At 42.0% G+C, this 12827-nt stretch overlaps 1 protein-coding gene across 11 annotated transcripts in view; it reads right to left on the bottom strand.

Annotated features, from left to right (window-relative positions):
* The window catches only part of MAP4K4 (mitogen-activated protein kinase kinase kinase kinase 4), a 149898-nt gene that overhangs the window by 19032 nt on the left and 118039 nt on the right, over nucleotides 1-12827 (bottom strand). For 3 of the 11 annotated variants that reach the window (XM_021413551.1, XM_021413562.1, XM_021413579.1), the window contains 9 exons: nucleotides 10257-10418; nucleotides 8029-8259; nucleotides 7015-7121; nucleotides 5891-6042; nucleotides 5110-5207; nucleotides 4756-4764; nucleotides 3652-3827; nucleotides 3005-3125; nucleotides 1638-1829 (listed from right to left, as the gene is read on the bottom strand). In XM_021413551.1, the coding sequence (XP_021269226.1) occupies nucleotides 1638-1829; nucleotides 3005-3125; nucleotides 3652-3827; nucleotides 4756-4764; nucleotides 5110-5207; nucleotides 5891-6042; nucleotides 7015-7121; nucleotides 8029-8259; nucleotides 10257-10418 (1248 nt within the window). The remainder of the gene's footprint in view (nucleotides 1-1637; nucleotides 1830-3004; nucleotides 3126-3651; nucleotides 3828-4755; nucleotides 4765-5109; nucleotides 5208-5890; nucleotides 6043-7014; nucleotides 7122-8028; nucleotides 8260-10256; nucleotides 10419-12827) is intronic. The other 8 variants (XM_021413595.1, XM_021413605.1, XM_021413586.1 and 5 more) reach the window with 7 other exon arrangements.

Below are 12827 nucleotides of genomic sequence, written 5' to 3'. Positions count from 1 at the left end.
GAACTGTTAAAAGTGGAAATGGAACAACTTAAAGACTCTTGCCAGTTTAGTACTACAGTGACAAGACTGCACACTGAAGCAGAATGGGACAAGTAAAAATATATATGTATTATATATATATAAAGGGTGTGCATGTGGGTGAGTTATACCAAGCAGTACTGGGTTTTTTGCTCAGCCTTATGCAAATATAGTTAGAGACTTCATCATCAACAACTAATCTTCAACCTCTGATCCTTCTAAGCCTCTACTCTGCACAAAAAAATAGCAGTGGGTCTTATGAGCACATCACTCCCCTGCACAGCTAAATACCAAGAGGCTCCTTCACCATCAGCCACTGCCACTGCCTCCGCCTACCAGGCTGAGTTAACTGAACCCTGCATATTTATTGCTCGGATCAAAGGAAGGAACAAGCATATCTGTGGATCCATCACCTGATCTCTGTAACCAACAAGAGTGTGCTTTTACATAGATCAAAGACGGACAAAGCATAGCTGAAAATGAAATATTACACTAACTGAATTTCCAGGAGGAAACCCTCCCACCCACCCTCCTGTTACGGGGTTCAGAAGCATTTTTGTGTCCATGGTAAAAATGTGCACTGCCAAGGGCCCACCCAACTCACTGCAATCCATTCCTCCCATCCCAGCACTTGCATACCTACAGGGCAGGATGGCTCTAGACGGAGAAGCAGCTGCTTCTTTCCCCAAATTTCCCTCCCTTGTGCCACCCTTGTTTGCACAGAGGCTCTCCCTGAATACCAGGCTGGCCACCCAGTGGGAGTAGAGCAGCCACGCTGGGCTCCTGGCTGACTGCTGGCAGTATTAAGGGGGGAAAAGTGACCTTTGTTCACAAGCGTGCATCTCCCCTGCTGCGAGGGGCCACACACATGTGAAGGGCTGGGCTTGTCTAGCAGTTCTTGGTGACTGAAGGAAGGCACAGCTCCTATCACTGCCCTGGGGCCAGCCCAGGACAGCAGGAGGGAGCTTCCGCAAGTGGGAAAGCCTTGGTTCTCCAACAGACACAAGCAGTGCTGGTGGAGAGCACGTTAACATAGCTGCGTTTCAGAGCACAAACACTTTCCTCGTTCATTATTCCAAAGCAGTAACACCTAAGGATTTTAAAACCCTCCTGGGTAACACCTTATGTGTTCACCCAAGCCCACGTGTTAAGTTTTAAAAATCCCTCCATGGTGGCTTCCTCTCCCAAAGGGTGAGTTTCCACAAGCAGCTTTATACGTGCGCAGTTACTAGCCCAGCCTCTACTGACAAAGCCAAAATTGACTGCTAATTTTTAGGAGGCACACTGCTCACAATTAGCCTGCTCCCAGAATAAAACAGAATTAAAAAATAAAGAATATTGTCTAGAAAATACAGCAGTCAAGTTTAGATTAAAACAAACGCCATGCAATTAATGACTCACTAAGAGGAAGCAAAAATAGTAAATTGGCAAGTTTGGCGTGGGACTGCTCTAGAGTTAAGGGCTTCTTACAGAGAACTGAAATGTGTTATTTTGGGGGTGGGAACAAAGGTGACAGAAAAAAAAAGCAGGGGAGATTGGCTGGAGTTCCTTTGCAAACTAGCTACTAGGCAACGCTGCTAAAACCCTACAAAAGCAGCCAGCTGTGGTGTAAGACATACCTCATTAGTAGTTAGCTTGTCCTGGGGTGTCTGTGGGGACATGGTGGGTGTCGGCTGGCTGGAGGATGGGGAAGAGGAGGTGGAGGAAGTGGAGGAGGAATGGCTTTGCTGTAAGAGATCTGGCAAGAGGTGAATGCGACCGGCAAAGCCATTGCTCTCATGATGGCTGGCACGCTTTTTGTCAACTGTACTCTGTAGAAAAAACAGGCACACTTGTCTTGCTCAAGTGCTGCTTAAAGGTCTATATCCCTAACAATCTCTCTCCTCTCCCTCGCTCTTTTCCTACCTTTTTACATTTAGTTTTTAAATTAGCTGATAACCTATGCCTTGACGTCTGGATTGAAGGGGAAAGTGGGCAGCATTACTTGAATTCTGCGAATTCCCACCTTTTCTGGCAGTAGAAGCTTAGTTCACGTGGTGGACTTGCACAGGCAGTTCTAGAAATTAACGTGAAAGGAACTGTGCTGCTAAGTATTCCACCACAATGCAGACAAGCACATTTTGGGGGGGGTAAGTTTTAAACAAAACAGCAGGGGAAGAAATCCTCCCTAACTTAAATCCTACACAGATATGAACATTGACTGTCTGGTGAATGCCTTTACCTAACTATTTAAAACAGTAAGCATGAAATCTTAATTTTCAAACCAGAGGGCTCAATGGAGAAATTGGCATTCAATTGCGAAATTCAGAAAATGTGATTACTGGGGAAACTCCTACAAGCTAACACGCTCATTGACATAAGCTCATCTAAAAGCAGGGAATCGTTATCTTTCACAGGCACAAGAACACAATATTTTCACAATTAAAGGCAACAACACAGCACCCTAGCTCTGTCCACACTCTCTGCTTCACCATCTTTTTGCTTCTCCATTCCCCCATGTGAACTTGTGTGTGTACGCAAGTGTGTGTGTGTGTGTGTGTGCACGCACTATCTGGGTGGTCTGTATGCCCTCAACTAGAGAATAATTTTTTACAGCCCTGTATACTTCCCCTCCAGCCTCCCTCCCGGCCCCACTCCTGAGAGTCACATTTGCTTCTATGGTAAAACTAAACTAAACTAAGTTTCTTGCTCCAGGTACCAGCTTCACACACCTGCAGCTTTTCTACCATTCTCTCCCACAGACTTTGATGTACTCTGCATGGTGCTGCCATGGGTGTCACTGGAAAGCATGCAAAACAGTAGCAAAGGGTGAAGGGCTACTCTCCTCTTTGCATGCATCAAACATCTTGCTCATCTGCAATTCACTAGAGCTGTGTCTTGATAATACGAACAACGAATATAATGTAGAAACAGCATGGGTGAATGAGCGAGTGGGTTAATGAGCACAGAAAAGGTGCAACACTGCACAGAGAAGGAAAAGCAATACCTGTCGGACAATTAAGGTGCCCTCCTTAGAAGGAGTCAAGGCAGGTTCACTCTCCACATCATCATGGACAATCATAGTTTTTACAGACTCTGTTTCACCATTGCTCAAGTTCAGTGTTGACCTATTTGCCAGACAAAAAAATAATTAGGATGAGATAAGAGGATTTGTGTCCTAACTTCCACTGCTCCACATCAAGGTGTAGTCAAAATTAATTCGATTGTGACCAGAGTGCAATATTTACATAACCTGCCTATAAAAGCTTCTCTGTCAAAAAAAAAGTTAGAAACTTGTTAAACACTGCTTCTTGCTTTATTACAAATCCAAACAGAGAAGAGGGAAAGGATATAATTTATACATGGAAGCACAATCCAGCCTACTTCACTGTGGGCCCATGGCACTGTCTTGAGGAGCTGAGAAACTGATATCCCACTTGCAGAAATGACTTAAAGAGACTTATCTGTTAACTTGGCTCCTAAATGCCCAGCTTGATTTTTGAAAAGATTTTTGAAACTGTGAGTGTACAAGGCCGCTATGCCTTGTTCATAGGTTGCTGTATGCTGAAAGAACTAACGCACAAGCCAAAATGCCCAGTGTTCTTTTCCTTCATCCCCCTAAGAGGGAAAACAGAAGCAAAACACTGAACTAACACTGCTCGGACATCATCTGGTCCAGAAGTAGATTCATCTGCCCCTTCTTGTTCCATATCATCATCTTCCTCATCCGTCGTCCCTGACTCCTCACTTGAGGACGAATAATCTGTCACTTTATGTGGAGGTCGCACATCCTCTACAGCTCGCAGCTCCTTTGCCAATGCAGTTAAATCCTGATGGGAAAAGCAGGAAAGAACAGTGTTGCAGTCAACAGAGAAGAGTTTGCAAGACAGCCCCAGAGTATCAGTGCCCAAGTCTGTTCACTTGTACACTGCTGTGTTTCCATATCAGTACTGCTTCCTTTGATTTATTAATTCCTGACAGTCATTAAAGCATACTTTCTGATAAAGCATCTAGAGTCAACCTAAGAAGGCATTTCAATATTATTAAAAAAAATCATATAATCTGAGTCCAAACTATCCTGATTATGACTTCAGTTTATCCCACTATACCATATGAAAGACCTACAAAAGCACCCAGATCTACTTTGACACAGTGGTTGACTGCTGCAGTTCATTTTTCTTAACTTTGCAGGTTAACAGCACCCACCACAAGATAGTCTCAGCAGTGAGATAGCAGAAGGAGTTTAAGAGTTACTGGGCCACCCAAGGCACAGTGTATTTGGTCAGTTGCACAGAGCTGATCACCTTTTCACTCATTTCCAGGTTCATGGATCTGCTCTAAGTTCATCTGAGCAGTCAGATTGTTTAGCACTGACTCAAGTCACACATAACTGTCAAACAGTATGGGACACAAGCTGCTTTTCTCTCAGCAAGCTTGGAGTGTGGATAAAACAGGTTTGCAGTCAGTGCAAGCTGCTCTCAACTGTGTAGCTATTAATTTATTTAGCTGAATACAGTTTATGGCAAATACTTCACATATTATACTACCAGAAGTGAAAGGACCAGCCTCTATGTTTCTTTAAAAGAGCAGCTTTAACTGTGAGACTTGGGTGCTAGTGTAGAATCATGATAGCAAGTGAAAGAAGTTGTAGGGAAAGTTGGAAGCACTGCAAAAACCTCTTGTGAACCCAAGCATGCAAGCAGATGAAGAAAACATCAGAAATTTTTAAGAGGAAATAGAAACATTGTAAGGTCTTACCACTTCTCCCTGCACCATTCAGCAAGCATTGGTACATTCAGGTCAAATGCATTATCATTGGTCCATTCACAGCAAGGAAACACAGGATTGAAAGAAAGAGAACGTGAAGGTTAGGAAGGAAGCAGATGAGAGAGCAGAAATCAATTCCCAAGGGAGAACAAATTCTATTGTTTAAGGTACTGTGATGTATAAAGGCAATTGCATAGCTAAGAATGTATTGCCAGGCCCACAGGCATACAAACTCCAGCTCAAGCTGAAATTTATCCCCAATGACACCATGAGTGGAAGCTCACATGGTATTTTCTGGGCATACTTGAATGTGAGGGAGGACAGAGGAAAGTAGATGCAACTTACAGCAGGCTTGATAGGTCTGAAGACCTCCTTTTTCTCTTCAGGCTTTTTAGGTGCACTTTCATGACGCTGTGATGGTGAACCCTCTGATTTGGATGATGCTGTATGTTCCAAGACAGGAAAACAGAACAAAACAGGGGTTCACCAGGAAGGTAAAATATCTTTTCTTATTCCACTTTGGAGTGAAGAAGAGCGGTGAGAAAGCTATCAAGGCAGTGCGTGACAGGAATACATCTGTTTCACTGGTTCACTATTAGATTTTCTCTGAAGGACTGTACAAAAAATTCTTCCTAAACTCTGATCTCTACAGGTGCAGCTGACCTATGACTGCAAATTGTCACACAATTGTGAATCTAAGTAGTTGCAGATACCATCACATTTGCACAAGGAATTGGGTTTGCAGGTGATTGAAACTGCATAACTTGACTGAAGCCACAAGCCGAATAACTTGCATCGGCATCCAATGTGCCCCTATTTGAGACCTATCCCTAGAGGACTACACCCATTCAACAACCACCAAGGTGACAGACAACATTCAACAAGAGGTGTAGCAAAGAATGAACATGTTGTCATGATGGTGTTTCATTGTTTCCTGATACATTTGTATTGTCCATCTCTCCCAAGCAGGCATGCATAGACAAGGGGGGTTTTGGAAGCTAAGCTATCTTCAGTACTGTGTGTTCGAAGGCCTTTCCCAGTGATGGTTACAATCCTTCACTACCGAGTGTTACATGGCTCAGTAAGTTTAAAAACCCTACATTCTGGTGGGTGGGGAAGGACTTACATCTCATCCGGAACCGCTCTCCAGACCCACTCTGAGAGCCAGGGTGGGAACCAGGCTGTGAGCCGGAGTTGCTTGAACCTGAAGAACTGCCACTGCCTGGTCTTGGTACGAGCTTCTCCACCCTTTCCCACAGCAGACGAGGCTCTATATTGCTGTATAAGAGGAGTGAGAAAAGCCTTGGTCATGCACTTCAGATTCCTGTTTCTAAATTCAAACTTCATTCTTCCTCAGTGTTCTGCTAATAATTGATCTATAAGAACACTTAACACTGAGCTGAGAGCATCAATGATAGATCACAACTTAAGCAGTGGCTCCCTTTGACATAGCTATTACCTTATCTGAGATGCGCCCCCCCCCCAAAAAAAAAAACATTCAGGTAGGTATATTCATTCATTCATACATTCATTTATTAGCAATTAGCTACCTGCTGTTCTCACATATCTAACCCAAAGTGACTGGACCTCTCAGGCTGGAAGCAGCAGGTTTAAAATTGGCTCAGAAGGGCCCTGGCCACCCAAGCATGAGCCAGAAAGCTGGAAATGCCTGTCTCTCTTGGAATACCCTCACCCATGCCCAGTGAGCAAGTTCTGGTGTGGCCTGTCCACAGAGCTTTGCTGAGATTTAGAAGCAGCTCCCTTCTCCTCCCTCCTGACCTCCAATGTTCTGTGTTAGAACTTACAGATGCTTCTAACTCTCTTGAAGTCCGATTCTGGCTGAGAGGCTGGAAAGTTTCTCAGATCTCTTCAATTTAGATCTTACAAACACTACTGCTGTCAGTAATCCCCACAATAACCCAGGATGACCCGTTGCTTCAGAAGGCATGATGTTCACAAATAGCCATATTTTTCAGTAATATTAAGGATATTCTGACATTATTGCATAAGTAATAGGGCAGGCAAGTCAAAGAAGGAGAGGCAAGAGGAAATTTAGCCTGTGTTTGTTGGCACATGTGAAGCACCAGGGGAAATTAATATTAATCGTTACTGAAAAGGGGAAAAACTGAAAACTTTCTTCCTTTCACGTCTAATAGATATGCCAAAAGCTCTCTGAAAAAGATCCTAGCTTCCCATAAAACCTTTTCTTTCCAACACAGGAAAGGCATGGACGTGGACAAGCTGACAAACCTTGTGGAGTTTCTTTGACCTGCTTGGTTATTTTGCTGCCCACTGCCCTGCAGTGGAGAATCACGACGGGACAGGACTGGTGATCGAGATGTTGTTCTCACAGGTACCTTGGGAGATAAAAGACTGTGTTAAATCCATGAAAAGGAGAGAAATAAGAGGAAGATTAGACCTCTCCTGCTACAGAATATATGCTTGTGATTTTAACAACACTTAGACTAAGTTCAAGTTAGCATCAACAACCAAAAGCAATAAAACAAATACCCAGAAAACCAAAACCATTAATTGGGATGCTGTTCAGATTTTGAAGAGAACTTAAAATTTAATCTTAACATTAAGTAGTGTTTAATAGCTACCACACAAACACATACACACCTCACTACCTTCCAACTACTGAGACATTTGAAAAGAATACAGCACTTCGACTAAAGCAGGGGAGGCACAAAGCAATTTGCTGAAACAGCATGAGAATTAGGAGAATAAGCTCAGGGGAACCAAACAAATGCCCGGGAATGGATCAGCAGAAGGCAAAGACTGGTGGGGGAGCAGGAATATACTTAGAAGAAGGAAATCCCAGTGGATGGAGGGGCTTATGGGGAGAGGAGGAGGAAATATTGAATGTTTCTTTTTTGTTCAGTTCCATCTCAATTTTAAATATGTGTATGATTCATAGTTTGGGTTGCTACCAGATGAAGAAGAAAATTAACTCTGAGCAATAACCGCAGAGATATTTTAAATTCTTTCTGGAATATGGTAATGATTTGTTAACTTTGCATAATCAATTGTCGCTCTGAAATAGTTGCATTCTATAAATAATGGTCAATTTTATATGAAGCTTCAATATTGTACTTCAGGTTCATTATTATTAGCCCACTGACTTCATGATGATTTGCCTTCTAAAATACTGTTACCATGGTTATGAGGGTGTGGTCCTCCCAGTGCCTAGGCTATGACATACTTCAAAAAAAAAATCATCATAATCAAGAAATAGCATACATCTGTCTTTCTACTCCTTACCCTTGGAGGCACCTCGTCACTGTCTGATCTAGCCCAAGCCTTTTGGGTGGGATCGGGTACCTCCGACTTAGAGTCAGAACTCTGATTTAGCACTTCACTGCGTGAAGGTGGATATGGGTCCTGGGAACGAAGATGGTGATGAGCAAATTTGGGAGAAGGGTCACTGAAGGAATGGGATCGCGAGACAGGGGAAACATTGTTCTTGAGAGATGCCAGATGGGACCACTGTACCTTACAAGAAAACAAAACATAAAACATTCAATGCGCTCAGAATAACTGGCTGTCCAATTAACACAGAATAAAGGCAGGTGGGGTGGGCAGAGACAAATTGGTTATGGCATTAGGTAAGCGTGGGGTGGAATCAATGCACTTAAAAGCAAGGCAAGCGCCCAAAGAACGCAACAGACTGAAAATACAGCACATATATGCATTTTTGTGAGATACGCTCTCCACATACACATACACTAGTGCCCAAAGGAAAAGGGGACCCAATATCTGCACTGTGAGCCTGGGGCCAAAGGCCACCCAAGACAGAAGTCATCTTCTGCTCCCCAGTCTTCAGTGGGCTTTGGCCAAGTCTCATAACAGCACTGATGGGTTGGGAAATTTGAAGTGGATATCCAATTGAAGAAATGTACAAAATTAAAGAAGGCTATAAGGTGTGCAAACCAACAGACATTTACGTTATCTAAAAAATTTGGAAACTAGATACAGTTCCAAACTTTTGGAGAATGACCATAACACAAAAGCCTTTATTCCTTTATAGTCATTGCAATATATATAAAAAAAAAACATAATACATATTGTATTATTGTATATAGTATACATATGGACAATGCATATTATACATATACCATATATGTACCATATACTGTACATATATACATATTTGTACACAAACTAAACACACACGTACACACACACATATTCGATTACAGATACTAAGAAGGCACAGCAGTGACTCCAGAGGTAAAAACTCTTTGGGATTTTCCTTGAAATCCATACTGACCCTTCAGCCTACTCCCTCCTTCTGCATAAACACGTTTCAAAGTTAATTTCTGAAGCCAAGGAGGAGGAAAGGTCACAACCGAGGAACACACTGCCTTTGCACCTAATAATTAATTAAAACTTCACTTTTAACAGCATTTTCAGTAGGTTGGTTATATGTATTTTTATATGGTGATTATTTCATCAATTTTTATACATACAGCTGTTGAAGAGCCTGATTATTCTTAATATGAGTGGAAGGCCAGACTTCAAAAGTAACTGGCACAGAAAGCATGAAAATGCAAGTGCAGTACTTTGAAATAATCATAGAGGTTTGAATAAAAGCCAGGAATTAATGAGTCAGAGATGAAGTTCTGCCCTGATTTCTCCCACTCTCCCGTCTGCTCAAATTCTCCTGTCACCAAAAAGAGTTGCAATGCCTAGTCACAATCAGGAACAGGTTTAGCTTGCACTGTCATCAACTGACTTATTTGGGAGAAAGAAATTCTGCATGGAAACAGACGAACTTAATATAGAACGACACTTTTAATTTAGCATATCTCAACTGCTCAGAATGTATAGGTTATTTATAAGTTTCAGACTTTAGATTATTTTTTAAATTCATACTGTAATTCCTATGAGATATAATTATCAAGTTCTGGAGATTTTCATTAGCAAACAACAGAACGATGGCAATCGCATAGCTCAGTGGTTTCAACCTCTTTTTGATTTTCCAGGGGTGGTAACAGAGCTTTATTTAGCAAGTATAAGCCTACTGACAACAAACTTGCTTTTCTTAGTCATGTTTCGTGGATTTCGTTGAAGCAATACTTAATCTATTAAAAAACATTTGTTCCAATTGTTTTTTTTTTCCCCAAGAGCTTAGAAGACTAAACCAGCTCACTTCTTTCCTGAACATTCTTTTTGAGAGTAAATATTTTGCACAGATCAAATTCTGAATTGCAGAAGAGTACTGCAACTGTGACCAGTACTTATCCTACCATTCCACTCTTGCACAGATAACAACAGAATAACAGTTCTCAAAACAAAACACAAATCTACCCATTTATCAATACAATAAGCAGAAGCATACAAAGTTAATCTACTAAATAAGCTGTTTTGCATAAGAGTGTTACTCTTTACATAAGACTTTCTATGTGCCAAGATCTGCAAATCTGAAGGAAACATGTTAGGACTTCTGCACTTCCTCCAGGTTCACCAGTATTTTCCTGGGCACTTACTTGGGGCTCCATTGGCCTCTGCAGGGCAGGCTGAGCAGGTTCTGAGTTTCCATTGGAAAAGGACTCTGATCTTGAAGGCACTGGTGGCTCCAACACTTTGCCCATCTGCTTAGACTGTGCTTCAGGGGAGCCCTGATTAGTTTTTCTAAATCTCTCCTCCACCTAAGTAAAAAAAAAAAAAAAAATGCAGGTTATATCTAGAGTCAATAAAACCAATTACAGTACAAATAAGAAGGTGACTACTCCCCTTCTTTTACCATAAAGAAACAAAATATATTTGAGGCTTGGCAGGGTTTTCATCCCTGCAAGCTCCACCAGCAATGTAAAACACACCGTGAACTGCATCAAAACAGCAAGTATGCCAAGATGGGAAATCCATCCTAGGAAAGAGCTTACAGCAGGCAGTATGCTGTGAAGTGATATGAAAGACCATCAAGGTGCTTCCTTCTGCCTCGACTAGTTAACAACCATCAGCAGACATAGACAACAAAAGGGATATGTGAAAATAGAAACAACTTTACAATTTAAAAGTACATTTCTCATTGCTATCCCTTACTATAAGTAGCAACTCCAGCAAACCAAAGTGAAGTGTGTTATTCAGTTATCTGCTTTCCTCTGTGTGTCTCTTTGGCAATGAAAGAAGAAATAGATAGGATATGCTTCTCTATCTGGTAATACTTCAGGCAGTTCAGCTTTAGGTATGAAGCTGTAGGACTGCTCAACCTCCCTCTTATCAGATGGTCCTGAAACAACATCAAAATGCTGCACTCTGACCTCAGACTGCAGAGAACAGCCCCTGCAACTTATTTGTGGTTCTCAGAGACATGTAAAAGTGACTGTACACTAACCTAGCGAGTTTTTCGAAGGGAAGACTTTATCAGAAATCGCTCAGTCCTCAAAAGAACATCAAGTAAGCTTCCCATGCAGAAATGTCGCCCCTTTAAAGTCTGTGGCATTGAGAACAAAGTGAGCAGTGTGGAAGGAAAGAGACAGAAGGAGGCTACAGGCAGAAAGGAAATATCCTCCCATGTCCTACAATGGGCCACTGCTGGAATCACAGCAACATGCGCTGTGCCTTGCTGCCAGAGGAGCTGCCACTAAGGAACACTAAACTCCAAGCACTTGACCAAGTGTTAAAGAAAGATCAAACTGGAAGCTGGGGCTGATTTCATTTGTTGAGATGCTGCATATACAGTCTGCTTTAACCTCTGTGCCCAGAGCATGAAACCATTATTGGGGTAATTTCCTTACTGTTCCCTAGCAATGATGACATGATGAAACTATTTATATATCCACGGTGGAAGACAGATGTGAGTCTCCAGGACTCCTTAGCAAGGCTGCCTTACAAACCCAACCTGCCTCTGCTTTCTAAGATTTGAGGACAGTAACAGTTTGCCTATGGGAGCAACCAGACATGCTTCTGCCAAGTCCACACAAAATACACCACGTCTTTAGCAATACAACAATAATGGAGTCAAGTATCTTCACCATACAATCATTTTCAATATCATGTCAGTCTCACAGGCCAAACTCCTCTTAGTAGTCTCCTTCTTATGAATAGAATAAGGAAAAGCCCCAAGCTTTTCTGTCTGAAGGAACAGGCCTTCATGTCTCTAGCTGTAAATGACAGGAGGTTTCCTCCACAAAGAACACAAAGTGCACAAGCCACATGTCCTTAAAGACTGGCAAGACATGGGAAAGAGACAGTTCATCCCTAGATAGAAACAATCCCCGTTGCAGTCATCTGACTGTCTGGACCAGAAAATGGTATTAAGTTTCATTTCTTGTTCTTAGCTTCCTTCTGTTTCCTACAGCCAATTTTAGAAATCATTTTCCTTATATACTCATTGGAGCTCTAATAAGGAAAAAAAATTCCTGATCATCGTTAGACTTTGCCAGAACTGGAAAGTTAGCCCACACTGGATTATCACCTTGATAGTCAACATCTCAGTAGATGAAGACCTTCTCTGGACAGAAGTTTTTGTGAAAGTATGAGGCACAGCATACTCACTCCAAGTCACTATTTCATGTCAAAAATTACATCAGTTGATGTAATTAACTGGTGTCACTCCCACTGCCAGACAAACAGGTACTATGGCTATACTTCTATTGCACTTTTTAAAAGAGACTATTACATTGCTCCAAGAAAATCTGACTACTAACACATATTTTTTCTTTGCCTTCACTTTATTCCTTCTAGCTAGCATAATCATAACAGGAAAAGGTGACATTAAAAGAGCTGAGTCAGCAGTTACATTAAAGGACTTTGAATCTTTAGGGGTTTTTCTCCTTTTCAAGTCTGAAAGGAAAATGGGAAAGGAAGAACAGAGATGTTTCTCTGCCCCTCCAAAGCCCTCCCTCTGGCTGGACAGGAGCGCTAAACTGGCACTGTGCTTTCACCAAGGCAGGCCAGGAATGCACACCACGAGAAGAGGACGAGTTCCACACCTACACCACAACATGCTGGACAAGTCTGAACCTTTTCCAGAAGAGATACACATACCAAGTATTTCAGCCAAGAACAGATGAGATAGCAGAGTGTGGTTTATGAAGACCTTGGGCAATAGTATC

Source organism: Numida meleagris, chromosome 1 (assembly GCF_002078875.1).
Source record: "Numida meleagris isolate 19003 breed g44 Domestic line chromosome 1, NumMel1.0, whole genome shotgun sequence".
In the NCBI taxonomy this organism is placed as follows: Eukaryota; Metazoa; Chordata; class Aves; order Galliformes; family Numididae; genus Numida; species Numida meleagris.
Note: the sequence above shows the minus strand (reverse complement) of the source record. Positions and strands in the feature narration are given on the sequence as shown.